At 31.3% G+C, this 27832-nt stretch overlaps 4 protein-coding genes, 1 non-coding gene and 1 pseudogene across 7 annotated transcripts; 4 read left to right on the forward strand and 2 right to left on the reverse strand.

Moving 5' to 3' along the window:
* Positions 1-90: 90 nt before the first annotated feature.
* Positions 91-2732, reverse strand: LOC105199789 (annotated as a pseudogene).
* A 376-nt stretch (positions 2733-3108) lies between these two features.
* Positions 3109-12755, forward strand: LOC105199786 (phosphatidylinositide phosphatase SAC2). 2 transcript variants are annotated; one of them, XM_026134975.2, is made up of 13 exons: positions 3109-3519; positions 4939-5315; positions 5397-5654; positions 6148-6302; positions 6424-6596; positions 6680-6872; positions 6949-7276; positions 7377-7447; positions 7660-7884; positions 8381-8602; positions 8684-8997; positions 9080-9289; positions 9387-12755. In XM_026134975.2, exons 1-13 carry the CDS (start codon positions 3423-3425, stop codon positions 10382-10384), a joined length of 3621 nt encoding a protein of 1206 aa, XP_025990760.1. In that variant the 5' UTR covers positions 3109-3422; the 3' UTR covers positions 10385-12755. The 2 variants fall into 2 exon arrangements, with proteins under 2 accessions (XP_025990760.1, XP_011165329.1); XM_011167027.3 differs by lacking the exon at positions 7660-7884.
* Positions 12756-14136: 1381 nt separating this feature from the next.
* Positions 14137-15498, reverse strand: LOC105199896. Its single transcript, XR_003268700.2, has 2 exons — positions 15232-15498; positions 14137-15140 (listed from the first exon to the last, which is right to left on the reverse strand). It is a non-coding gene; the product is annotated as an uncharacterized LOC105199896 (transcript).
* A 385-nt stretch (positions 15499-15883) lies between these two features.
* On the forward strand, positions 15884-18659 carry LOC105199780 (rRNA N6-adenosine-methyltransferase ZCCHC4). Its single transcript, XM_011167012.3, has 4 exons — positions 15884-16044; positions 16129-16673; positions 16770-17478; positions 18341-18659. Exons 1-4 carry the CDS (start codon positions 15933-15935, stop codon positions 18514-18516), a joined length of 1542 nt encoding a protein of 513 aa, XP_011165314.2. The 5' UTR covers positions 15884-15932; the 3' UTR covers positions 18517-18659.
* A 131-nt stretch (positions 18660-18790) lies between these two features.
* On the forward strand, positions 18791-21315 carry LOC105199893 (neurophysin 1). The gene is made up of 3 exons (XM_026134980.2): positions 18791-19113; positions 20118-20322; positions 20717-21315. The coding sequence occupies exons 1-3, from the start codon at positions 18988-18990 to the stop codon at positions 20836-20838; spliced, it is 453 nt and encodes a 150-aa protein (XP_025990765.1). The 5' UTR covers positions 18791-18987; the 3' UTR covers positions 20839-21315.
* A 1115-nt stretch (positions 21316-22430) lies between these two features.
* On the forward strand, positions 22431-27404 carry LOC105199767 (serine protease HTRA2, mitochondrial). 2 transcript variants are annotated; one of them, XM_011166991.3, is made up of 7 exons: positions 22431-23056; positions 23712-23841; positions 24023-24109; positions 24296-24490; positions 24577-24727; positions 26147-26303; positions 26840-27404. In XM_011166991.3, exons 1-7 carry the CDS (start codon positions 22614-22616, stop codon positions 27000-27002), a joined length of 1326 nt encoding a protein of 441 aa, XP_011165293.1. In that variant the 5' UTR covers positions 22431-22613; the 3' UTR covers positions 27003-27404. The 2 variants fall into 2 exon arrangements, with proteins under 2 accessions (XP_011165293.1, XP_011165302.1); XM_011167000.3 differs by having other exon boundaries at positions 22434-23056; positions 23712-23835.
* The last annotated feature ends 428 nt before the right edge of the window (positions 27405-27832 follow it).

A 27832-nucleotide genomic window follows, 5' to 3' on the forward strand; every position in this document is an offset into this window, starting at 1 on the left:
AGTGCCGCGATAGGAAAAGTGTTTATTAATAAACGAACAAGAAGAGCATTTCGAGATCCCGCCTCAATTATTCATAAACTATCAATCGAGTTAAAAACAATTCTCTATTCATACAAATCAGAAAAGCAGTTGGCTGGAATATCGAGCAACTGGCTGTCTCCTCGTCATGCCCATTGAGGAATATATTCTTAAGATCGCGATATTTAATCAACAATATATTCTTTGCATCAAGTATCATTTTAATAGTAAAAAAACATATTACATTCTATATTTATATTAGTCTAATACACTATTAGGAAGCATTTCAACAGTGCAGAACAAAAAACAAACCTCATATATTGATAATTTTATAACAGCTCCAATTTATTCCATTGATTCTAACGGCGTTAATACGATACCAAGATCTTCTAGAGTTGGTAATTCGCTTGATATTTTGTCAGATATCGCTTCCTGTAAATCACACATTATGTTTAACAACATTATTTAATTTACTGCCTAAATCCACTTTTAATCAAATCTATTTTTAATTTGCATGTGTTCTCTCTTAATAAAATTAAAACATACCCTTTCTAAATGTTCCTCCTCACTCCTCAAGTGTCCTAACTCGTCCAGAAGTGTTTTACATCTGACAAACGAACAATATTCCTTCCTGATCCCGTAATCGAATATTGGTAATGAATCGTTAACCAACTCCATAAATTGAAACAGTTTATAACGTTTCGACCTGTGTAAATAAAATATTCATATTTTGTGCAAACAATCAGAATACCGATACAATCAAATGTAATAGTCCGTACCCGACAAACTGATAAGTTTTGCCAGCTGTGTTTTTAGGATCTTTTGCGATAGCTGCAATACCTTTGGCGACAGCGTCTACCACTGGTTGTTTTTCCGTTTTATTACCCTTTTCCCACATTGATACATTGTAAAGTACTATGTTATTAGAGATTTTGTAAAGGATTTTTAATGTTAGAAAATTTACTTCCATGCAAAATTACCCAAAATAATATTTCCTTATGCCATCATGCACACATAAACATCGCCCTACACGTAAAAAATCGTCCTCAAATCCATATATATCCAAAGGCCGAATTATTGTAGCCTTGGAAAATTCTTCTCGCACTGCACACTCACCTTCCCATTTTGTGCGAAGAAACTGAGAATCATCTTTCAATAGATGTGACTAAACACAGAATTATTATCAATGCAAGAAAATTGTAAGATTTCGCTATAATTTAATATTAAATACAAACGTAGTTCAATTTACCTCCAATTTATCACCCACGTTTAAGGCAGACATATGGATAAAGTGCTCAATATTGACTTCCTTGCATAGTCTGGCGATTCTTCTGGGTCCCTCAACATTCACCTTGTGAAAAGTGAAATTTTCACTTTCCCAATCTCGACCGATTAGATTGATAACGGCATCGGAGTACTCGATACATTTTCTTATTGATTTATTGTCACGTAGATCAAATGGATAAAACTAGAATTTGTACGCATCTCTAGGTTCACAGTTATGTGAGCCGTCAGTTCTATATGGCAGTATTAACTGTAAACAAAACGTCGTTAATCAATTAAAAAGCTGCTCATTTCAATTGCATCAACATATTGCTGTAGAAATTGTTGCTATTATACAAACTGGTATCTTCAGTCTCCTTCATTTTAACGTATCGTATGTATCCACACAGATATCAATACTAAATCATGATAGAGACTTTCTAGTATGTACTAAACTGCTAACATGTTATCATTAGGATAAGCACATGATGTAAGAAAAACTACCCTTATGCGACGCGAACCTAATTAGCAATCTAGTTTAAGTATTGAAATCCATGTATGTACCTGAGTACCAATCTCATTAAGGCGACAGCACAAATAACGCCCAACGAATCCAGTTGCACCAAACACTGTTATTCTGTTGGAGCTACGACCATCTGTGCCTTTCTTCAAAGGAATGGTAGTTAGATTTTCGATGATTCTTGACTGCGATGAGTAACGATTCGTTTGCACCGCGAGCGCTGCGGTCCACGTTATCTGCTTTCCTGGAATACACATAATACACGATGTAAACGTAAATTGCAAAACAATATTTTTCACACGACATGCAGGTGAAAGAATTTACGAGCGATCTTAATCTATTCAGTTCAGTCGTTATTTGGTAAGATCGAAACTTGAGATGGATTGCATCAGCAATCCCAGCTGCGCTTTTTCACGATCACCTTTAACTGTACGTATGGTGAACCAGTGAATCGATCCATTTTAATCTATTATCTGAGCAATCGTGTCTGTTTCGGGCAAAAATGCCATATATTAGAAAGCGTAAGTAACACGACAATCTTACTTGCTGCTTGTAGAATATACCTCGGAATCAAAACAGCCATCTTTCTCGGTTATCCAAATAGGACTGATGCCTCTTAACTTCGGATACCTCATACCCAACACAGGACACACATGCGGCTGGCACGCGGCATGCTGCGTCCTGGGCACAAGGGATTCAAAATTCGAACTTGATACAACCTTTGCCGCGCGGCGGAAATTACTTGCAGGTAAGCGAGACGTTGATTGGTTAGCGAAATATTCCCCAGCCAACCGTTCCTGAATACTGAAATTTTGTAGAACGGTGTCAACATAAACATAACATAAGATCACTGGACCAATTAATATCCAGTCGCCATATTGATTTACACAAGATTCTCATTGGTCTATTAATTTTATATTATGTGCGATGTTATGCATTTCATGTTCAGGTGCTGTAGGCTTTAGCAGAGAGGAACCTGAGAGGTGCCACGGCGGCTTTTTTTTATAACGCTAAAATTTCCGGCAAACTAACGACACACATCCATTTAGGCCGGAATATAATTTAAATTACATCCATTTTGCGACACTATTGATAAAAATGGTTCAAGTCTGTGCTAAAATTATGTAGTGGGAGTACTCCCACCACATGATTTTAGCACAGACTTGAACCATTTTTATCGACAGTGTCGCAAAATGGATGTAATTTTAGTTTATATTCCGGCCTAAATGGATGTGCGTCGTTAGTGCGCCGGGAATTTAGCGTTATGAAAAAAAGCCGCCGTGGCACCTCTCAGGTTCCTCTCTGGCTTTAGTCGCAAGCAGAGACCCTATAGGATCTCTACTAGGTGGATATATTGCGCGACGCGGAAACGTCACACATGCTTGCCCGTAGCTGTCAAACACACAGGAAAACAGAGAGTCCGTTTGGGACCGCCTATATGTTGGGACGTGTTCGCCCGTTACTGTTAGTTTTTTAACTGTCGATTGCATCACAATCGGCCTGCCGTGACAACGTTGTCCTTTGAGCTTTGATTTGTAATACTACTTTAGCATCGTGGTCGTATCGTCCCTAATCCTAGGGGTGAGAACCAATAACCAAGAAGAAGCAGGAAACCAGAAGAATGGAGCTGTTTCGCACTGACACTCACTTTATCTTCGTGAAAGAGAGGCACAGCCTTTGGTGCGACAAGTATACCGGCGAGTTTGCCGCGAAATCAGGTGGGTGCGCGTACACGATCGCATTTGACGTAAGTGATGATGAGCATGCACGAAGCGTCGCGTTCCTTGCGAAAGACGATCCCGACATCGTCAATGAATTTTGTGGACGTGAATCAATTCCATTTCAAGTAGGAACATGTGCGTTATGTGCGTGTAAGAATTTATATAGATGACATAGCGCGCTTAATGATAATTAATGAAGGAATGTTGCATTTGAGATTTGACAGCGCCATTTAAGTATTCTTTAACTCTCTAGAGCTGACGTCAAAATCTGTAGCACAGTTTGCTGTTAAATCTGTGAAACCTATTTAATTTATGTTGAATAAAAAACACTAATTAATTTCAAGGTACTGAAATGGCATAACTAGTTTAAGAAGAAATAAATACTAAATTTATTTTAATAACAATAATTCAAAATTTATAATTGACAAATTCAATACCCTATCAGCTTTGAAAGATTAATTTGAAAAGAATACCAGTTTATTGAAATTCAGAAATTGATTGAAAATTGAAAAAATAATTTGAGGTTTGATAGCACCATTTTACCTTTCGGAGTGTTAATGTTAAAATCTACCCAGTAAATGGAAATGAATTGAAAATTTGTAATTCATTTTAATTCATTTGAATACATTTTGGATTAATAGACAGCAATTAAGTCATTTCAATCCTATGTCATGGATTGAAATGGATTATATAGCCCACATAATTTTTTTTAATTTGAAAAAAATAGAAACCAGTAATTTTGATCTTACTTTATGGATTAAAATGAATTCAAGAAATGTTTAAACTTTAATTGGATAAAAATGGATTTGTGTAGTCATTGTCAAATCCAAATTCTTGATTTTTTGAATCCATTTTTATCCATTTTAAATATTTTGAATCCATTTCCGTTTACTGAGTGTAGCACAGTTACTGCCACTGGATCTGTGACACCTATTTAATTTCTGTTGATTAAAAGGCACTAATTAAATTTCAAGGAACTATAATGACATAACTTGTACAAAAAGAATCCCAAGTTTATTTTAATAACAGTAATTCAAATTTATAATTGATGATTACAGTAGGTCCAATAGTCAGCTCCAATTTGTAGTTCAATTTGTCAGTTTCAATGGATTAATTACTTTAAAAGAAATACCACACTATTCTTAATAATTGATAAAGGAAGATGTTAAAAGACACTTGATGTAGAAAGACACTAATTAATTTCAAAGAACCTAATTAATAATTCATGTAAGAAAGATTGAATGCTAAGTTTATTTTTATTAATTCAAAATTTATGATTAATGATTGGTCCAATAAACCTATTGTCAGCTTCAGAGAATTAATTATTTTTATAAGGCTGATGATTTGTAATAGTAATAATAATAATAATAATAATAATAATAACAACAACTATGGTTTTTACGCTGGATTTTGCAGATTGGGAATGGGCTACTCCAAAAGATTTGGAATGTCTAGGAATGTTCTATGGAATAGTAGGCAAAATGGAACAAACTTCAGTACTGGAACCTCGTTTGATGCTTATAAAGGATGTCACACCGGCGGGAGAATTGCACGGCGGTCATGTCGTCTACAAAATCAAATCCATTGCGTTTCTACACATTGGCACAGAGAACACAGATATTGGCTTACTACCCTGCAAGAAACATCAGTATGTATTGAATAAAAAAGGCAGCGGCGGACTATTCGACGTGCCGCAGAAAGCGGCTCTGGCAAAAACTTGGGGTACCATCAAGAATGCTACGAATACTATAAAAAATACCACGCAGCACGCCGCCGCATTGGCTACGTCTCAAGTAAGAAACTTAAAACCATTACGATACACTTAGAATCTGTAGTATTCGATATCTCACATAATTTACTCAATATTTCTATAGATGAAGTCCACGGTGACAAAACGGAGTGTAGTAAAGGATAAAGAAAGATTCGAGAAGAGAATATTGGAAGAACTGAATAAGATATTTACCGAGACTGATTCGTTCTTCTTCTGTCAGACTGGTGATATTACTAACAGCTTACAACGTCAATGTTTAATGGAATCTCAGCAGGGCAATCAAGATAAGCCATTGTGGCAACGTGTGGACGACAGATTTTTCTGGAATAAACACATGTTGTACGATATTATTAATCTAAATGTTAGTATTGGTATTCTTTAAAATCTTTATTTCCACAGTTGATTCCAGACAATTTAAGATTATTTACCCAGTTAAACACAGACTATTTGTCTAGTTAAATATCCTATTAAATATTGTATAATTAATTCTATTATATATAGATATTTACTTATTTCAAATCTTTTGATATGAAAGGATTTACAATTCTAACAATACGATATTCTACATTGATATTTTATTACTAGCTTAACGAAAAATATAACAAAATGTTTTAAGTTTTTCAAACTTTAACTTACATAAATTATTTTAAATTTATTCTAGGAAAATTTTTTAACTTTCTTTGACTTGTTAATTGTATATGAATACATAAAATTTAATACATAAAAATTATATATTTTTATTAGCTTAATAATTGATAAATGAATATATATGTATAAAATGTATAATGACAATCTAATGATCATTCAAAATTTATATTTTTTTGTTTAACATTTGCTTATGTTTTATTCTGCAGACAGATAAAGCCAATTGTTGGATATTACCGATTATTCAAGGATATGTTCAGATAGAAAAATGTATAGTCGAAGTGGGTTTTGATGAGCAACCGCAACAAGAGATATTTAATTTGGCGATTATATCAAGGAGGAGTAGGTTCCGTGCTGGCACTAGGTAACAACTTGCATAGGTGGTTGCTATAATTTTATCTGATCCAACATTTAATGTTCATCCCAATATTATTAGGATGAAAAAATTATTTTTTATTTTAATTATATTTTTAAATATATCACAGGTATAAGAGACGCGGAGTGGATGACGATGGCAAGTGCGCAAATTATGTTGAGACAGAACAATTAGTTTGGTATCATGATCATCAAGTATCCTTTGTACAAGTGCGAGGAAGCGTGCCAGTGTATTGGTCTCAACCTGGATACAAATATAAACCTCCACCACGAATTGATAAAGGTATAAGCCAAAAAAGTCTTACATGAATTAGATTAAATCATATTAATAAAATATAACAATTTCATACATGGTATTGATTCCAGATGAGGCTGAAACTCAAATTGCGTTTGAAAAGCATTTTGGTGAAGAACTCTCATTGTATGGGCCTATTTGCATTGTTAATCTGGTTGAACAAACTGGCAAGGAAAGAATTATTTGGGAAGCTTATAGCAATCATGTATTTAATTATAATCATATAGATATAACGTATGCCACTTTCGATTTCCACGAGTATTGGTGAGTATCTAAATGAAATGTTTGATCTCATCCTCATTACAAATCATGTATTTCGAAAATTTTGTGTTCAACACAGTCGAGGAATGCATTTTGAGAATGTGTCAATTCTGGTTAATGCATTAGCTACGATGCTAACAGACATGGGTTATTGCTGGCGCGATAAGCAAGGTACGATTTGTACGCAAAAGGGTGTATTCCGTGTAAATTGCATAGACTGCTTAGATAGAACAAACGTGGTGCAAACCGCTTTGGCTAAAGCCGTTATGGAAATGCAATTTTCAAAACTGGGACTAATACCACCTGATGGAATCTTGCCTATAAATATAAGACAGACCTTTCAATCGCTTTGGGCTAATAATGGAGACATTATTAGCAAGCAATACGCGGGAACAAACGCTTTAAAGGTCTGTACGTTGCAAAATTGCATGTGTGAAGTCTGTCTTAATATAAATCATTAATTTTCTTCTCTAAGTCTAACAATCTACGATTTCTTATCATTTGTAGGGAGATTATACGCGTACTGGAGAGAGAAAATTTACCGGACTGATGAAAGACGGCATGAATTCCGCAAACAGGTAGACCTCAATATTCCTATCCTTTCACATTTTCGCTTAATTTTTCTCATTTTTCAATTTTTCCTTTTTTTATTTCCAACATCTTTTACATGCCATCTTACATGCCGACACAAACCTTCACAGTTATCATGTCTCAAAGTTAATATCCCAGAGTTACATATCTAAATGTTGTTCTACAGAAACCCTGACATTGTCCTTTCATTTTCCTATAGATACTATCAGCAACACTTTATGGATGACTTGCGTCAGGCGGCGATAGATACGTTGCTAGGGTATTCGATTGATGTTCACCAACTGAACTACGATTGGTCACATTATTTAGATATCCTTGATAATTGCTGTCTCGAACTTATACCTATGAAACCACCAAATATACAACTTCAACTTGCTACTCATCCTGACTTCCTTTATGCCACTGTTCTATATAATTTAGCAAGGTTCGTTACTTGCTTTTAGCTTGATTTTTGGAAAATATACAGTAGCTATATAGTTTTAAAGGTTAATTTAATTACATTAAATATTTAATTTGTTATCTTATTACATATTTAAATTATGTGGCGTAAAAAGAAATGCTCTAGGCTATTGTCAGCATGAGAAGTTGTTTTATGTTATGAAAATCCTTTTGCATGTTTGTTAATCTTAACCTTATATTCTTTCTTTATTTCCATTTTTCATTTGATTTTAATTTGATAAAAATTAATGATTTATATTTCACAAGTCAGTCATTTGGTAAATGCTATCAGTCAATAAATTTAGACATAAAAGAAATTTTCTATCATTTAAACAATTTTTTTTATAGCTTTTATTAAACACTTTAATATATTTTATTAAACACTCTTTGAATAGAATATCTTCTTGCTATTCTGTCTTTGAATCATTCTTTAATTTTCAGTATAATAGTTATATGCATTGAGAATTAAAATACTTTTACAGATATTACTTGAATCGTTTCAAGGATGTGTATAGACAAGCAACGATTGATATGATGTTGGGAAATTCTGTAAGTGAAGAAGTATTCTTAGAACGTACTGATGAGGAAGATAACGCAGCGACTGCGATTCACGTAAAATTGCTGATTGAAGATTGTAAAAAGTTATTGATACCTGATCCGGAAATTATTCTAGGCAGTTGGGGAGTTATTGATGCCGATCCTGTGTACGTATGAATAATTAAATGTTTCCCAGAATATATTGTGTGTCTATTTACGAATGTCTTTCGATCAATTTCTTATTTTAGTACTGGTGATCCAACGGAGACAGAAATGGATACTATCTTGATATTAACTCGAGATAGTTATTATATTGCCGACTATGACGATCAGATCGATAAGGTCACAAACTATCAGAGAGTCTTACTAGACGATATCGTCTTAATTGAATTTGGTCAGCCTGAAAATACAGTCTCATTTTTCAAGAATAAACATTATCATTGTATTAGAATCAATTACAAAGTGAACGGCGAGTATGGTTACTTTCACATGTTTCGTAGTACGAATTTAAGGTTTTTCAATAACATGGCGGTTGTGATTAAAACTGAGGAGGAAAGCATAGGTGAGAGAATATTTCCTTTATGTCTCTATTCAACCTAACAATATTCTGAACAAATTTTATATAGTATATTTTTAAATTACAGAATCATTAAAAGCAATTTGCGAAGCTATTTCAGTAGCTATGGAGATAGCAAATTTGCCAAAGGTTCCTGTAGCCCTGAATGTTACGTTAGATAAAAGAAAGAGTAAATTAGTGAATGTTAAAGGCTCTACTGGATTATTAGATATTTCATCATTTCCAGAATTAACAAGAAATGTATCTGAAACTCAATTGCTTGCTTTAAAGACAGCAGGTTTGTTAAAATTACTTCTAATATATATATGTATATATATATATATATATATATATATACACATGAATTAAATATTTATAAAAGTGAATATTTCTAGGTACAAAAGCTTTAAGCAATATGTCGGAACAATTTAGCAAATTGAATAAATTGGGTCAGAGTTTCGGCGTAAAGAAGCCAAGTGATTTAGCGCAGAATATAAATAACAAAAAGATGGAGAAAGTGTCAAAGCCAATCTTTACAGTCGGCAACAGTGATATTTCGGGCAATGTGAGAGAGAAGAGTAACAGTAGCAGCAGCGGCGATAGTAGCGACGATGAAAATATTGAAATGACACACATACCTGTCGAGAAGCCAGCGAACTTCAGTCACGACAAGCATCTGATGGAGGCTTATACACCATTGATTGGTATTATTATGGGTGTGAAGAATACTAACGTTGTAGACGGTAGTGTTTGCGAGACTAGCGTGAACGAGGAATTGCCAAAAATGAGACCTAACAACATGAATTTAAGTTCGAAACCTGATGTAGCCATTGATGCGTTGCATCTGATTCCGCAAACTGGATCCGGCACTAGCACTCTCAGCGCTTCGCCACAGAAGGCGACCACGCCAGAGATAACGATATACGATGTAGGGGACAACTTGGGTGAGGAAAGAGATCGGATGATTCCGCCGTCGACCTTAACGCTTTCCAAGAACATCAGTCACTCAACAGGGAATGTTGATAATAAAGTGTTATCGGCCGGTGTTAAAAGCACTACTCTTCAAATGGATAATAGATTGGGTGAGAAGAAAAGATCAGCCTCTGAACAGGATCTGACATTGAATATTACATCGTCCCAGAGCGAATCTGCCTTAAAATCCATAAAGGAAAATATTGCGAGCGTCACTAGTCCAGTAGCATCAACAGCCAAAGATATTCTATTGCCGTTCTCGAAACTTGCAAAAGGTGTTCAAACGTTAGGCGCTAATTTAGATCCCAGAAAGCTAAAACCGGGTCACATAATGCGAAATTTATCGGAGCACCATATGGAAGAGCGTCGTAAGCTTCAGGAAAAATGGGCCTCTTGTCAATCTAAACTTATTGCTTTATAAAACTTTTATCCGAACGATCAGCTTTCTGAACACGATTTGTCATTAAATATCAATTTAGAGCTTATTAATGATTATTCGTAAGTATCAATAATATTTACGAATATAATATGAAGAATTATATATGTCGCAAATGCTCTTACGCACTCGTAAAAGAAAGAGAATAAAGTATTAAAGCGTTGTATTATAGTTTTATTATAGATCGAGTAATTTAATATAAAAAAATATCACGTAGAAAGTAGTAAATTTCGATCACGTTTTGTAGAAAATCTTATAAATCGATCTCACTGCACCCCTATTTTCACATATTTTCACACTTTGCAAATATTGATGTGAAATATACGAAACAATTCACCGTAAAGAAAACCGTTTCCATGTCATGGCAAACAAAACTACGTCTAACACAAAGTACAATATGGTCAATATTTATTCGTACTTAATTTATTTGACGAGTTGATACTGAGCACAACTGAACTGAAAAATTTCTGTATTGTTATAAAGTCGAGATGTTTTGTAGAAATATTTTCTTGACAAGCCAACATCTACATGTATAAAATATACATGTGCTAAATTTTTGGGGCATATTTTTATATTTTTAATAGTAATTTTTTGAAACTAATCTATTTAATGAGACCAATTTATATTTAAAAAGTATTGAGATACAAATATTTGAAACATGAATAAATATTTTATTCTTATTGCATTATTTCATTTTATAGTAAATATATATCAAGATTTTTTTTAGTAAAAATTGTATTTGTTTAACATGCATAGATAATTTTTTATATTAAAATATATAAAATATGTAACATAAAATGCAGATGAGACGATTTATTTGTATGAGAAGTTGGAAAGAGAAGCTTTTCATAGTCAATTATGTAAATACAGAGAATTATTTAAATATATAGTTTAATAAAAACTATACACAATGTATGAGATGAATGATAAAAATATGGGTTTGAGATATATGGTTACCAAACACAGAACAAAGATATATGACTATGCTATCCTTGTTAGCTTTCCGAGAAATATCTGTTAGAATTTTTTTATACAGCATAGATAATATCATTGTTTTAAATTTGAATAAAAAATATATAAGTAGAAAAATTAAATGCTTTCGTTAAATGAACAAATTGAGTTATGCAATGTGCTATGTACAAGATAAGTAGTTGATATAATTTAAGCATGCAGCAACAGAACTGAGTAGTAAGTTCGTGTATTGAAATCGTGTTTGCATTAGTGTTATAATTTTAGACGCTTTAACAGTTGTTACAGACTTAATATACAATATTTTAAGAGCCAGCAAATACAGTATTATATCGAGTATATGCTTTCGAAAGGATACACTCTCCTTCGTCTGTGTGTAAATCAATGATGTAGGAGGAATAAGCACAAGGAAAAAAAATATTACGTAAATCTTATATGTATATTTATTATAGGGAACTATAACATGACTTTACATTGCCCATTGATGTAAATAACTATATCTCATTTCGATGGTTTCCATCCCCTGTTGAACGCTTTGGAAACACATCGACACATTATATAGCAATCCTAAGCTCGTATTTTTAGCAGATATTCTTTTTACTGTCAGTAATAGTCTGTGATACAATTTTACAGAATGCACACGGATTAAATTCGCGAGCAGAGAGTTTATAAGAGGCGTGCATTCTAAGAAATATTTGCAACGCTTTAGGATAAGAATGAAACTAGGCTGTTTTCAGATGCGTATCTTTAAAAAAATTCTAATTTTGGTTTAATTAAAATGCAAGCTCTTATTATATTTGCTTGCTCTACCAAGTCAATTTAAAAGAGAATACTTAATATTAGAGAAACCTTAAATTTAAATTTTGTTCGATGAATGCAATGTAAGGTCCGACGCAAGTTTATTGTCAAACCTGTGTGATGTGTGCTATTGCATCTAGCTGCAGTATTACGAATGACTTTCAAAAAATAGGTGAATTGGTAAAAGCTTAATTTTATGTAAAATTGAAACACGAAGTTAATACCCGAAATTAATTGATGGAAAAAAATTATTCTATTTTTTCTTTGTTAAAAAAATTTTCCAGACTCGAGTTTTAGATAAAAATTATTACATACATACTTATATGTGCATGCGCACATACATGTGTGTATGTGTGAAAAATAAATGATTTCTAAATTCACCTATTCTTTGCAAAAACTCATATACCAGTCATACGAAGTCATATGTCATAAAAACTATAGAGGCTTGACATGCCCTTTACATGTATCTGCTTTTGTGTTTTCAGGAAATTGTAATAAGAAAATGCGCGTATACACACCAACCACCAAATGTTCACAGCACTTGTAGAACAGATAATAATAAAACACATTTTTGACTTGTAAATCGTAATTGAATCTTTTCAATTTGTATATATCTTCCAAAGTTTTTCAAACAAACCACAATCGTTGAAGTTGTTAAGGATATTCTAATTAATTATAATTTAATTTAAAATATTTCAAGGAAAGAAATATATTTTCAAGGGAAGAAATATTTTTCAAAGGAAGGATTTAAAAAAAAAATTAAATAAAAATTGAAAAAAATTTGTAAGAGCTATTTATTTAAAATTTAAACTTATTTAAGAGTTTGATTAATGAAACTTAAAATCATATTTAGCGCCAATAACTCGACTCAATCGATGAGTAATATAGGGATGCTTTCCAGCTACGACACAAGTCGACACTATAACACAGTGTCTATTAGTGTAAGAGAGAAAATTTTAGTTGTCTCACTCACACTAATGGACTTTGTGTTACACAGTGTCAACTTGTGTCGTAGCTGGAAAGCACCCTACGTTTCACAATCCGGCCAGTAGCGGGATTCTGTAACTTTTAACGACAGCTAGGGATATCGTTACGTGTCGTTGCGCAGCTTTTCTACCATGTATAATATCTGCGCAACGACGCTGTAACGATATCGAATTGTCGCTAATACATGCTGCAATAATACATGCTGGGCATGTGTTATACATTTGTTCAAAATCGATTCCGATCGGAATTATTCCGTTTTTCCCTAAATTTCTATTGTATTTTCTAAGGAAAACGGAATAATTCCGATCGAAATCCATTCCGAAGAATTTCATAATACGTGCCCAGACCGACGTAACATAAATATCACACGCACTTCCCTTCTTGTGCATCGGCGAATTGAACGCTGGAGCCTCCTCTTGTTTTTGTTTCGCGCTGCGAGAACAATCAAGCCACCCCCCCCGCCGATACAAATTCAGAAATAGAATATTAATAATTAAATACCAATTAAATTTATTATTAATATTAAATAATGATAACTATTACTAAATAATTATTAATTAATAGTATCAATTCCTGGTGGACAAAAATCTATACAAATATTGAAGAAATACTACAAAAGTCTACAAAAACAATACTAGAATTAAAGCACTTTTGTTAATTTTTATAATTAAATACATATTTTTACGAAAAAAATTTTTTTCCGAAAAAATAAATAATTTCTACTTTCTATTTTTAGTAGTACTTTGTATTTATTTATAGAAATTTTTTCCACTAAAATAAGTTACTCAGGAATGTGCTCATTTTAGTTTAATGTAGTTTCACCAAGAAATTTAGAAAAATCACAGAAACGACGTAATACAAAAATACAAAAATTTAGAAGTGTTTCAATTCTAACATTTTTACATAGATTTTTGAAGCATTTCTTAAAATTGTGTGGCTAAGGTAGTAAATGATCGAAATAGGATTGCTTGAAATAAGATTAATTCCATATAAAATTCAAGATTTATTAAACAACAGCGAACGAGAAATCATAAAATGACATGTTTCATAGATTGCACGAAAAATGATTTTGCACTAAAGTTACATTATACTAGTGTTCAACTATGTACATAATAAGTAATGTACTTTATGTGAAAATTTACTCTTCAAAACATTTAAAAATTGACCAAGAACACTAGTTATAGAAAAATATAACAAAATAAAATAATAAATAATTATAATAAAAATATATCTTAACTATAAAAATAATATCTTAACTTTGCTATAACTCGTGTTCTATAAAGAAAACAAACAAACTTCACAAGCATGTTTGTAAGAGTTTAAGACATTTTTGGCAATTTACCATTAAAAATTGAGAATTCTGATGAAAGTGTGGCAATTGGTGTGGCAATGTTAGGAGAAGTGTTAGCAGAACAAAAAACAGATAGTTGGTTATCTTACATCTGAATTTAAAAAAGAGGTATGCGTTTTTCCTAACTACAATTGTTTCTTAAAATAAATTTATGTTAATAATAACTAATTTCATAAAATAATGCAGCATTTTATAGATGTCAGCACAGATTCAGTAGCACTAACAAGATTAAAACAAGCTGCTGAAATAGCTAACATAGATTTATCAAGTTCATTTCAAACCGTTATAAATCTTTTCTGTCTTACTATTGTTAAAGGGTCAAAGCATTTAAAGCGTAAATTATAGAGGAATACACTTAACAATTTAATAAAAAGTGATCTAATTAAACTTATTACTGAACTTTACGAAAAAGCATTATCTGATGCTGAACTAACCAAATATTGCATTAAGAAAGTTATATTAGTTGGTGGCAAGAATGCCAATAGTACAATGTATAGTTCGAGACATTTTTGGCAATTTACCGTTAAAAATTAAGAATTCTGATGAAAGAGTGGCATATCTGTTTTTTATTCTGCTAACACTTCTCCTAACATTGCCGCACTAATTGCACCTCCACCCAAGTCATAAACAGCAATACTAAAAAAAAGAACAATAGATTGATTATATCTGTCTTTTTTACTACAAAAATCGACATTATTATTTTTTATATTAATGTAATGTATTTTACATTTTATTTTTCTCTTTTTTCTGTGCAGCGTAAGTAATTACTGCTGCTGTGGATTCATTAACTATTCGTATAACATTTAAATCAGCAATGTTGGCAGCATCTTTAATTGCTTGCCTTTGCAACAAATCAAAGTATGCTGGCGCAGTAAAAACAGCATATTGAATGTTATTATTTAGGTAGGTCACAGCACTTGATACAAATGTATTGGTCGAATTATGCTTTTTAATATTGCACTAGCTGAAGCTAGTGGAGTGTTAAGCGTCGTCTACAATACAGTCGTTACGATGTTACGACTCTGCGACGGACCAATCATAGAAGAAAAAATGATATATTTTCTTCTTTGATTGGTCCGTCGCAACGTCGTAACATCGTAACGACTGTATTGTAGACGACGCTTTAGAAAACATAAAACGCTAAACGCAAATACTACCAATACTGTTCGCGTAGCCAATAGCGCGAGAGCGATAGCAAGCTCCATGAATAACTATTGGCGCAGCGTTAAGATTGGTTTATGTAGGTCGTAACTACTAACTTTTGCCAGAATCTGTAAGAAATTGACCAATCATAGTCGATTATTCTTCTATAAATCGATTATGATTGATCAATTTCTTATAAATTCCGGTATAAGTTAGTGGTTACGGACTACATAAACCAACCTTTATGGTTCACACGTTTACGCAGGCAATCATTGGTTACATTTCATGTGCGAGGCCCTTAAGTTGTTTACACTTTGCATACATGACAGAATGAATGACGCACGTGGTATAGAATTTTTGTGGGAAAATCCCATAAATCATCCACAATGTCCTCATGGTAATTCTCACATACCTATGCACATTAAAATTTATAACTTTTATATAAAAAAGTCAATTTTCTTAAAAAAATTAACTTTCACAGGACCAACATTGCTACTTGGAAGATATGTTAAAAATGAACTAAAGAGATTTTATGTGTGCTCCGCTTGTCGTGACAGAAAATTGTGCAGATTCTACTTGAAATATGGGCAAGAATTGTCAAAATCTCAAAAGCATATGTGGGAGTTGGAAAGTAAGAAGTACACACAGCGTTACGTTCACCGAGAATTATATATTCGTTTTAACAAGCTTAAGATGGAACCTGTGGAGAACAGATGTTATTGCCACAATTGTGAGAAATTAATATTTAAATTTGAAAAAGATAAGCATACGGATCACGAGGTTACGGAGAATTTAACCGATTATCAGTTGCATCATCCAACAGAGCTTTTAAAACCTTTAGAAAATGCTAAGAAAGAAGCGCAGTATTTATTTTCAAAGAAATCTACAGAAAATATAATAAATATGCTTTCGAAACTTGGAGCTAAGCAGATTCTTTGTATTGGCACACCAAGAATACATGAATACATAATCGAACATTATACAGATAGGATATCATCTCTCCTTTTAGATTTTGACGGAAGATTTGTGAGTATTTTTAGTGGGGATTATTAATTATTATATCTATTTATAATACACTTTAATAATTCTTATAAGTATATTTTAATGAATGCTTTTTTTTAGCATAATTTTTTTGGACCGCTGGAGTTTTGCTGGTACAATCTTTTTAATCATCATTTCTTTAACAAATACGCTGTTACTGTGCTCAAAGTTTTTCTTACTCAGAATGAGGGAAGGGACACGTACTTAATATGCGATCCTCCATTTGGTGGCCGCTTGGAACCCATATCATACACAATAAAAACAATATCTGACCTGCATAGAACATTAAACAGACGTTTTTATAATGATAATGACAACTTTTTTTTGAAAGTCATGTTTATATTCCCATATTTTATGGAGCACATAATGAGAGAAAAGAGCAACCCAGTACATGAGACTGGTGGTCTGAGAAATTTAAATATGTCCGATTATAAAGTGGATTATGATAATCATCCCTTATTTATATCAGAAAAACATGGTAGAAAGCAGGGCTCTCCAGTGAGAATTTTCACGAATATACCATTGAATCTACTGGAGCTTCCTTCGTCTGATGGGTATAAATTTTGTCAAGATTGTGAAAAATGGGTTTCTGGCGAGAACAAGCATTGCAAGAAATGTAAAGAATGTACCTCTAAAGATGGTCAAACGTACAAACACTGTGATATATGCAAACGATGCGTGAAGCCTACTTGGAAACATTGTCAAATTTGCAAAAGATGTATATTAGAAAAACATACATGTGGTCCAATACCGAATATTGTCGGAAGGTGTTTTAACTGTGATAAATTAGGTAAGGGTCAGCAGAGCTGACTAATGTTTCTTTAAAAATGTAATGGTATTTTTTTAAATAATTTTATATTGTTACTTGTTACTAATTTTAAAAAGTAACGCATTATCAATACTTAAAAATTTACACTTCATTATCTTTGTAATATTAAAGTAAGATATTAAGATAAAGTTAGATGTTTTAAAGTTATATTAAAAATTAATATTTTAAAACTTAAAACTTTAAACTATGTAGCAAACTTTTCTTTACATTAAATTTATTTAATAATTTTTCTAATTTTGTATATTATATTTTTATTTTTTAGTACTTATCTTTATAGAAACTTAGATTATAAATGCGTACATTTTAATGACAATTTTTATTAAATTTTATTTGAAACATTAATGTTATTAAGAATGCATTCTAACATTTACTTCTAGTATTAAAAATCTGTGGTTATATTACATAGACATTATAGGTTTATTGATAATAATAACAATGATTATTGAAATATATTTTCAAATATTTTAAAGTATATACAAAATATTTTTCAGTATTTAATGTATAAAAAATGAAAAAAAAATTTATGATTGCATTTATTGCATGTAACTTAATTTGAAAAGGTGCGAAAATCTATTGAAAATCTATGAAAAGGACACAAAGATAATAAAGAATTAAAGTAACAATAAAAGTAACATCTGAATTTGATACTGTTATAAAAATGTAACGACGTTACCGTTACCGTTACAGAAAAAGGAATAATTGTTACCAAGGAGTAACGATAATGGTAATGGCGCTACTTCCCAACCCACTGTGCCAATATAATCTTTTAATACTTTTAATTATTGCTTCTATTTTAGTAATATTATATTAATTTATTTTATAGGTCACACTAAGAAGGAATGTCTTAATTTATTTTCTACTGAAGTCAGAATTGAAACAGATATGAAGAAACGCAAAGCAGATTGTAAACTAAAAACAACTTTGGTTAAGAAAAACAAAACTGGACATTCTAAGAAAGTTCTTAAACGAAATGTTATAATTAATAAAAGGAAGACATAAAATTAAGAAAGAATAAGAATTAAAAAAATAAGAAACCTCAATGAAATGAAGCTAGCATAAATGTGTTTATATAATATTACAGTGTAATTATATGTGAATACAATTGGTGTAAATATTATTAGATTCATAAAAAATTCAGAAGTATATTTGTCTCTTTTTAATATCTAGCTTCTTAACATTTTCTTTAATATTTATTTACAACAAAGAAAGCTAGAAACGAGCCCGTTGCTTTTGTAATGATGAATGGAAGAATAGCATATTATTATGTATTTATTCTCACATAGAGGTCGGATTTCCATAATCTTTAGAGTGCCGTATCGCGAGTAGGAATATTCTCCAAATACTTGGGAGGAATTTTAAGTATGGGGATTCATTGATATAAATACCCGAAGTGGCTTCTCGAGGTACAGTAGCTTCTTTCCGATCATCTGTACATCATCTAGCGCTGTACGCCACTAGACTCTATTCAGAATGTTAAAGGAGCTCGTTGTTCTTGCGAGTTTGATTTTTCTGAGTTACGCTTGTTTGATTACGAATTGTCCACGAGGCGGAAAGAGGGGTGATATCGCACCTTCTTTGGGAACCGTTGAACGGGAAGTATGTTATATTTTATTTTAATTTTAAACTAAGTAATATTTTACAGTAAAATTTCTTTGATTTTAGTTATTTTCTTGCAGAAAAGTTTAATTTTATAAAGACTTTAGCAACTTCTGATGTTTACTTTATTAAACACGTACTTAAAATAGTTAGCATTTATTTATGTTTAACAGTGCTTCTTTTTATTTACATTGATTATTAGCACTCATTCCAAAATTATATCTACGAATATTTTCAATATATTAAAAACATTTTTATTATCTTTATTAAAGAAAATTTAAGGATGATTGATAAAGTCCACAGTATTAGAAGCAAATATAAAAGCAAAATATAAAGAGAATCAAAAATTTCCATAATTCCACTTTAACTGATTAATTATTATTTATATTTTTTTTATCATATTATTATATCAACAATTAAATTAGATATTTATGCAAATATATTACTTATATAAATAAACAAAACAAAAAAATTAGATAAAAACTAAATTTCTACATGTATACATATAATAAAATATATATTGATATTTAAATCTCAAAATTTTCTATTTATTTTCTAGCAAAATATTTGCATAAACATTCATATATATGTTTTGAAAGCTCGGAAAAAATCTGAGTTTTTCAATTTTTTCGTAAATTTTTACAAGAAAAGTACAATTTATTGGAAAAATTCACAGTTGACCCTTGAAAAAAAAGTTGATAAACTTGTTTCAATAAACTGATTACTGATCAGTAACTGATTATATTTTGTCAGTTAACTGATAAAATATCATCAGTTACTGATCAGCAATCAGTTTATTGAAACAAGTTTATCAACTTTTTTTTCAAGGGGAATTTTTGGACTAATTCACCTATAACCGAGAAAATCTGCGGAAAATTGGAAAAAGACAGTTTTCTCCAAATTTTTGAAACTATACATAATTATTTATATTTTATACATATAAATGTACAAAAAAATGTGTAATTTGTTTATAATCGAGATTCATTACATTATTCTTTTTCTAGTGTCCTTCGTGTGGTCCTAACCGTTTGGGCCAATGCTTTGGGCCCCACATTTGCTGTGGCCCCAGTATCGGTTGCTTCATAGGTACACCAGAAACATACCGATGCAGAAAAGAAAGTCTATACACCAGACCCTGCATTGCTGGATACGCGATGTGTCATGGAAATACAGCAAGATGCGCTTCAAACGGGATTTGCTGCTCGCAAGGTAGAATTGAAATTTAAGGAATTTCTGCAGATTAGATTAAAAATTTTTTTTTTTTTTTTATAACAAAATTTATATCTGTAACACGGTATGCTTAATTACAAATTGCAATAAATAAAATTTCTATTAGAAGTTTACAATAGAGAGAGAGAGAGAAAGAGAGAAAGAAAATTAGAATATTATATAGATAAATAGAAAATTAATTTATATATAGATTGATAAATCAATAATTGAAGTAATTAATTCGCAGTTAAAAATTAGAAGTTACTAGTTATGTAGTGCTAAAAAATTTTAATGCATATAATATAGTATATATAATATATTAAAAGATTAAAATTGTTTAAAATGTTCTGTACAAAGTGTACACTGAAATATATAACAATTTTTTTTTGTTTAGAATCCTGCCACATGGATACATCATGCAGAATTTCTGATGTTGTTGGCAACGATCGAAAACTGGATGCTAATTTGAATGTGATATTCCCAGACAATGAAGTCTCTAGCGACATTCTTCAATAATTTAATTTCTTTATTCTATAATTATCCTTTAGCATTCTAATAGTTTAATTTATATAAAAATTCAACTATGTGGTATAAGAATAAAACAAAAATATAAACTTCTAATATAATTTGTAAAACACAATTTTTTTTTAAGAAAAAAATAGTTTTCTGCTATGTTAATATAAAAATTTAATAATATATTGATAAGGTATACATTTATCGTAAATTAAAGTTGCAGTATATAAAATTCTTATTTAATTTGTATAACAGTACTATATGCAACAATATTATAAAAACTTAATGCAATATCCATATCTTAGTGAATTTTATTATACATTATTAATTATTTGATGTGGTAATATACATTTTTTTTTCTATTCGTATTAACTAAACATGAATAATACAAATTCAATCTATTATCAATATATTCTACTGTATCCTAACATTCCGTTTCTCTGTGCAAATAAAATTTCAATGGAATAAGCAGTAAAAAAATATTTTACAATTTTTTTCCTTAATCATCATTAAAGCTTTATTTAGGATAGTATTCACATTAGCGAATATTAGTCAATAATTGCTGTATTCTTTAAAATCAAATCAAAAGACTAATGTCTCACTAAATGCATACGTATCGCGAGATCACATATGAGATCATACATTTAGAATCGCTTTATTTTTTTTCTAAAGGAAACTCATTATGTTATTTTGATTTAGTTGATGAACAATTTGCGAATGCTCTTGGTATTTAAGAATGTATCATATCTCAAAATATTAGCAAAAATGAAAAAAATGTTATAAATTGTATTTTATTGTTACATTAGAATATTTGTGTGCATAATTCTTTATCGGTTAGGTTATTCAAAAGTTATTTAATTTTTTGTTTGCTCTTGATTTTTATATAAAATGCACGGAAAAATTTACATATGGACTTAATTGATACAGATTTAATAGGAAAATAATATAATTTAATGTAAATTTTATTTAAACTTAATAAAGTACTAATAATATTTTAATGGGTTTAGCTTTTTTATTAAAATCTTGTAAAGATTTAATTTGGATTATATAAAAGATTGATATTAAATTATATACATATGCAATATCTTAATATCTCATATAGATTGGACGAAAAATAAACATCCATATTAAATTCTCATTTTTTGCTTATGATTCTTTATTAAATGCAGTCATTCTTATATTTAATTTGTTAAGTCTACTCATTTAATTTTAATAAATTCTTCATATATTTTATTAATGACCTTTTAATTAGGCATAAAGTTATAGATTCCAATTAATAAAATACATATCATTAATTATTTTAGCTCGCCCTTAATTATTTTTGGTTACCTTAATCATGATCTTACAACTAAGAATTTCGTAAAAATGTGTTATTAATGTGAAATTCAGTAGCACGCACGCTTGACCATGGTATTATACCATACACCCGACGTTCAAATCTTCGACCAATCAGTTCGAAAAGATCGCACGAGGATCGCCGAGGGTCACCGATGGACGATCGTGCGCGTGGATTCGAAATCGTCGCTGACCGGCTGCAACTGCATGCCGGCGCAAGAACAATCACTTCCCTTGGAAAGTTATGCAAATAATGGGCATTCGACTGCTGAACTTAGTCGAGTGCGCGTCGTCTGCACGTAGATAGAGCGTTCCGTATGCGATGAGTGAGGTGTCCATGCTTGCGAAGCTGAAAACCCCATCACTGCATTCTATGCGACCGCGTGTGTTTGGCGAACTCCACAGAGATCGTTGATCTTTAACAGCCGCGTTGTGATTTAAAAATGGCGTCTTCTTGGTCACGCGTGCCGTGGATTTCTCTGGCAAGAGCGAGCGGCTCGAATGTGTCGCGACTCGTGACCGTCGCGTTTGCTGAACGATACACTGGAACTCGATCGTTCCACTCGCAGCAGCAGCGACAGCAGCAACGACATGGGCAGCAGCAGGAGCAGCAGCATGAACGAGTATTCGGTGGCAGAGCAAGGAAGTTCTTAACCTATACCGCGTTTGCCTCGGCAGCGTGTCTGGGCTATGCTGTGTACAATCGGAGGGATGACATCTGGCAAAGAATCAAGAGTCTGGTCGTGCCGATCTGTTCTGTCGTTCACGGCAAGTCGTTGCCGCCGTTTGACAGTACTCACAACAGGGACACGTTCAATTTTATTGCGGACGTGGTAGAGATATCTGCACCAGCTGTTGTGTACATTGAAATCAGGGATAACAATAGGTATTACAGCTTGTCGATTGAATTGATCACGTTATGTATTATATCCAGTGTGTATTTACAATCCAGATAACATTATGACGTCTCAAAGAAAAGTAAAAGAGCCTTTGTTGGTCTACAACCTTACTTTAACAGGCCATGAGAAATTGACTAATCACAGTTGGATGTAAAGAGAATAATCGACTATGGTTAGTCAAATTATTACAGCTAAGGGCCTTTTAAAGCCTCTTAAAGGTAATGAATTGACTCTTAAATTAAGACATCTTTTAGGTTGATATTTATAGGAGAGTCTTATATTTGAACTATCTAAAGTGCCATCTTAAGATCAACTAATTAGAGGTAATCATAATAGATTCTTATATATAAAGCTGTCTTAAGTACCATATTAAGATGTAATCAATCAAAGAGCAGTATTAGCATCTTAAGATATTACTTAAGATTCCTGACATTACTCAAGACTTTGAAATAAGAATCGACTATAAATACCTCTAATTAGTTGATCTTAAGATGTTAGTCTCTAAGGTGTTATTAAAATGTCTTTAAGACGTCTTTTTGTAATTAAATCATCCTTTGAATGTCTTTCAGACATGAGTGTTGTCTGGAAACATAAATGTATTTATATTGTGTACTAACTCGCTGCTTTCTGATTGTAAAATAGCTTAGACTTCTTCACGGGGAAGCCGATCACTACCAGCAATGGATCAGGATTTATCATCAGTCAGGATGGTTTAATACTGACAAATGCTCATGTCGTAATAAATAAGCCTAATACAACGGTGAAGGTAAACGTGAGTCCCTAAGGCCTTTTTCCTTTCCAAGCTCTTCCATTCCTACAAGTAATAGTATCTTAGATTTTACATATAAACTTTTAAAAACCTTGAAACTCCTTTTCAATTATTATTTGTTAGAATTTAGTAATTAATAAATTATTTTTAACTATCTTTACATCTTTTTTATTTTTTCACATAGGTACGGCTTTATGATGGTAGTACATATAATGGAATAATAGAAGATGTTGATTTGGAAAGTGATCTTGCCACCGTGCGAATAAATAAGGTAACTTTGCATGTTTTTTTTCTACTTTATGTATGCAGGAGAATGCCAAAAATTAATACTGTTATCAAGATCTGATTGATCAATACTTGTTTTGATCTGCAATTTTCATGAGACAATTTTTCTATATTTTTGACACCCTTCTTTGATATTAAAACGATTGCTAATTTGCATTATTCTATCACACAGACCAACCTACCGGTAATGAAACTCGGCTGTTCGGCTACTCTCAGACCGGGAGAATTTGTGGTAGCTATTGGTTCCCCGTTGGCTCTTAATAACACCATAACATGCGGCGTAGTGAGCAGTGTAAATAGACAAAGTCAAGAGCTTGGTATAAATAACCGACGTATGGGATATATTCAAACAGATGCGGCGATCACTGTGAGTAACCATTTAATTCTGAAATAAATATTGCGTTTTACAGTTATATTTATTTCATATTATTGATGAATTTTATATTTCTCTAGTTCGGAAATTCGGGTGGGCCATTGGTAAATTTAAGCGGAGAGGCGATAGGTATAAATGCAATGAAAGTAACGCCCGGTATTTCATTCGCCATACCCATAGATTACGCAAAGGAATTTTTAAAGAAAACAGAATTACGTAGAAAAAACAAAGGTAAATCGAACTATTTTATTTTAACTAGTTTTATTTACATTAATACTATTTGCTGAAGATTACGTATGATGTTCAATTTATGTATTTTGGAGAACTCCTAGAAATCCTCTAGAATTTTAGTTGTAACTTGGAATTTTTATTATTTTTTAAAAACATTGACACTATGATGCTTATAAATATATAGACAAAATTGGAACATTTTTAATTCATTAAAAAATTTTTTATACCAATATAGTTTTAAATGAAGTGAGCTGAATAAGGCCATAACTTATTTTATTTTTTATACATTCTATTTATGAAGATATTGAACATTTGTGGATAAAGAAAAAAATTTTTTTTTTTATTTTCTAACATTGGGCTTTATTAAATGCTTGTATTTTTAATAAGACCCGAATAAAAAGATAAATTGAAAACAAAGGAATTAAACATCGTCTACCTAACAAATCTCTTTTAAAATGATTATTAATCACAAAAACGAAATCTACAGTACTGTTAAATATTACAATTATTTTTAATTTTGTTTTTAAATAATTTTTTAACTTCTGGAAATTCTTGGCTATTTGAATACAATTTTAGCTTCTTAGAAGCAGCAACATTTAACATCGTCATCCTCTGTTGCAAGCCACACACATAATAAACAAATAACTGGCCAATAACCAATAACCAATAACAATAAATGTATACTGGACTTTATTTAATAAGTACACTATTTATAAAAAAAATATACTTAGTCCAACAAATTAATATAATTTTGTTTTTTTTATAATTAGAAAGTTGAATAATATTATATATTGTAATAAACCATAAAATAATGTATACTTAATAAACTTTGCAGTAAATTTTTATAAAAACAACTCGTTTATCTACTTCGTCACAAGTTTTTGTTGCACTAAATAAATTCAGCTCAAGTACCTAACTAAACACATATTTTATTACATATTTTATTATATTTTACTAATTTTACTATATTTTACTATTCCAAAAATTAATAATTGAATAGACTTAAAATTGATGTATAACTAGTTTATTTTTTTATTAAGAAATAGTTATAAGTTTAAGTTATTATTTAAAAACAAAAGTTGTATTTGGGTATAAGCCTTTTCTTAAAAATGTAATAAGTTAAGATAGAAAGCTTGGATTTAATGTCTAAAATTAGAAAATAGAAGATAATTATTATTTGTGTTGAATGTTCGTTTAATATTATTTATAAAGTAATAATATTGTTTCAAATTTTTTTGCGTTTTTTAATTTGTTTGTCAAATATAATTCTTGAATACAAAACATAATATTTCCAATGAACATTAATTAAAGTAATGAAAATCGATCTAAAAAAATTTTAGATTTCTATCTGAAGTATCCTGGAAGTATCCTTGAATTAGTTAACCAGATATCTGGACATCATGTTACATATTTTTGCAGACGTAAAATTTAAAGAGTCATCCAGACGAAGATACTTGGGTATCACGATGCAAACTCTGACTCCAGAAATCTTAAATGAGATACAAAACAGTGAACATACGAGTATTCGACATGGAGTTTTTGTATGGAGAGTAAGGCTTAGATCTCCAGCTTACAGGTAATATAGAAATATTCCAGTATCATTCCAAATTTAGTTATACAAGAATTCTTAATTTGCAAATTTTTTCTTAAAATTTTAATATGCGAGTTATAATTGATTAAAACTGAAGAGCTCTTATTTATTACATAGATAACAAATAGCTAACAAAAAAATAAGAATGGAAATAACAAAATAATAGTAAAATATACTTTATCAAGATTAATATTTGACTTTTATTTAATAAAAATACTTAATGTTGTGGAGTTTGTGACAAATAAAGAATATATGAAAAACAGATTTTCAAAATGCGTTTTATCTAAAATATCATTTTTGACAATGTTTTTGAATAATTTAAAAATAATTTTTGACATTGCATTATTTTTTTAACATTTCACATCTATTGTATGGCATATTTTCTGTAAAGTGCATAGTTTTTGTTGGTTTTCTTTTTCGTTTTCTAGAAATTATAAATTTTTAACAAAATCGATTTTGAAAGTCTGCTTCTCATGTATAGAAATGTATTACATCAAGAAATTTAATTATTTCTGTTGTAGTGCTGGATTGCAACCTGGAGATATAGTGACACATGCTAATGGCGAGCCAGTGCTGGATTCAAACAATATTTATAAAATATTAGAACAATCAGGACCGATCAACTTACAAATATTAAGAAAAGGACAAGTTTTACACATAACAGTTGAACCTGAGAATATGTAGTTGGATTTATTAAACAATTTCGATTAAATGAAAAATTTTGCAATATAGGCTAATAAAATTGTAATGTTTATGAACAAAATTTTGTGAAAATTTTTTTATAATGTTATATGTTATAAAAACAATAATTGTTGATCTATATATAAATTTATTTTATAAAATCTTTTTCTTTTGAGAATGTATCGTACAGTTTGTTAGTATGATCGTGCCTTCAGTGTGTTCCGAGTGCCGAGTTTACTCACAAAAAAAATATTACAATAAAGAAGGAAAGACAAGAATCACGTTTATCGTTTAGCGCACTTTATACCTAGTGAGCCGGTTCATCACTCACACCATCGAGACTCCAGTATACACGCCCTTTGGTTGTACATTTATTTTAATTTAAATATACACGATAAAGGACCACTTAGCGACTTATGCAATTTATCAAGTGAGGAAGCGTTAATTTATCCACTTATCCGCTTTATCCACCGACATTTTCCGACCGCCACGAAGACCGATGTCACGTCGCGCGGATAATCGCGCCGAGTCCTGGCCGCGATATGCGTACGTACGCGCAAATGCAAGTCTTACGTATACGTATGTACATACATGCGTTCGTGCGTGCGTGCGTGCGTGCGTGCGTTGCGAGAGAGTGAGTGAGTGAGTGAGTGAATGAATACATATGCACGCCGGGTGTGGTCCACCGGCTCGACTGCATTATGTTTATGTTGTTTACGACGTAAGGCGACCTCCGCAAATATGTGGCCGGATCTCTCACTGGCTGGCGGCCGAGGTGCGTGGGTGTGGTTTCGCACATGAGGCTTCCACCGGCGGCGATTTTTCCGCGGGGA

Source organism: Solenopsis invicta, chromosome 16, assembly GCF_016802725.1.
Source record: "Solenopsis invicta isolate M01_SB chromosome 16, UNIL_Sinv_3.0, whole genome shotgun sequence".
Lineage (NCBI taxonomy): Eukaryota > Metazoa > Arthropoda > Insecta > Hymenoptera > Formicidae > Solenopsis > Solenopsis invicta.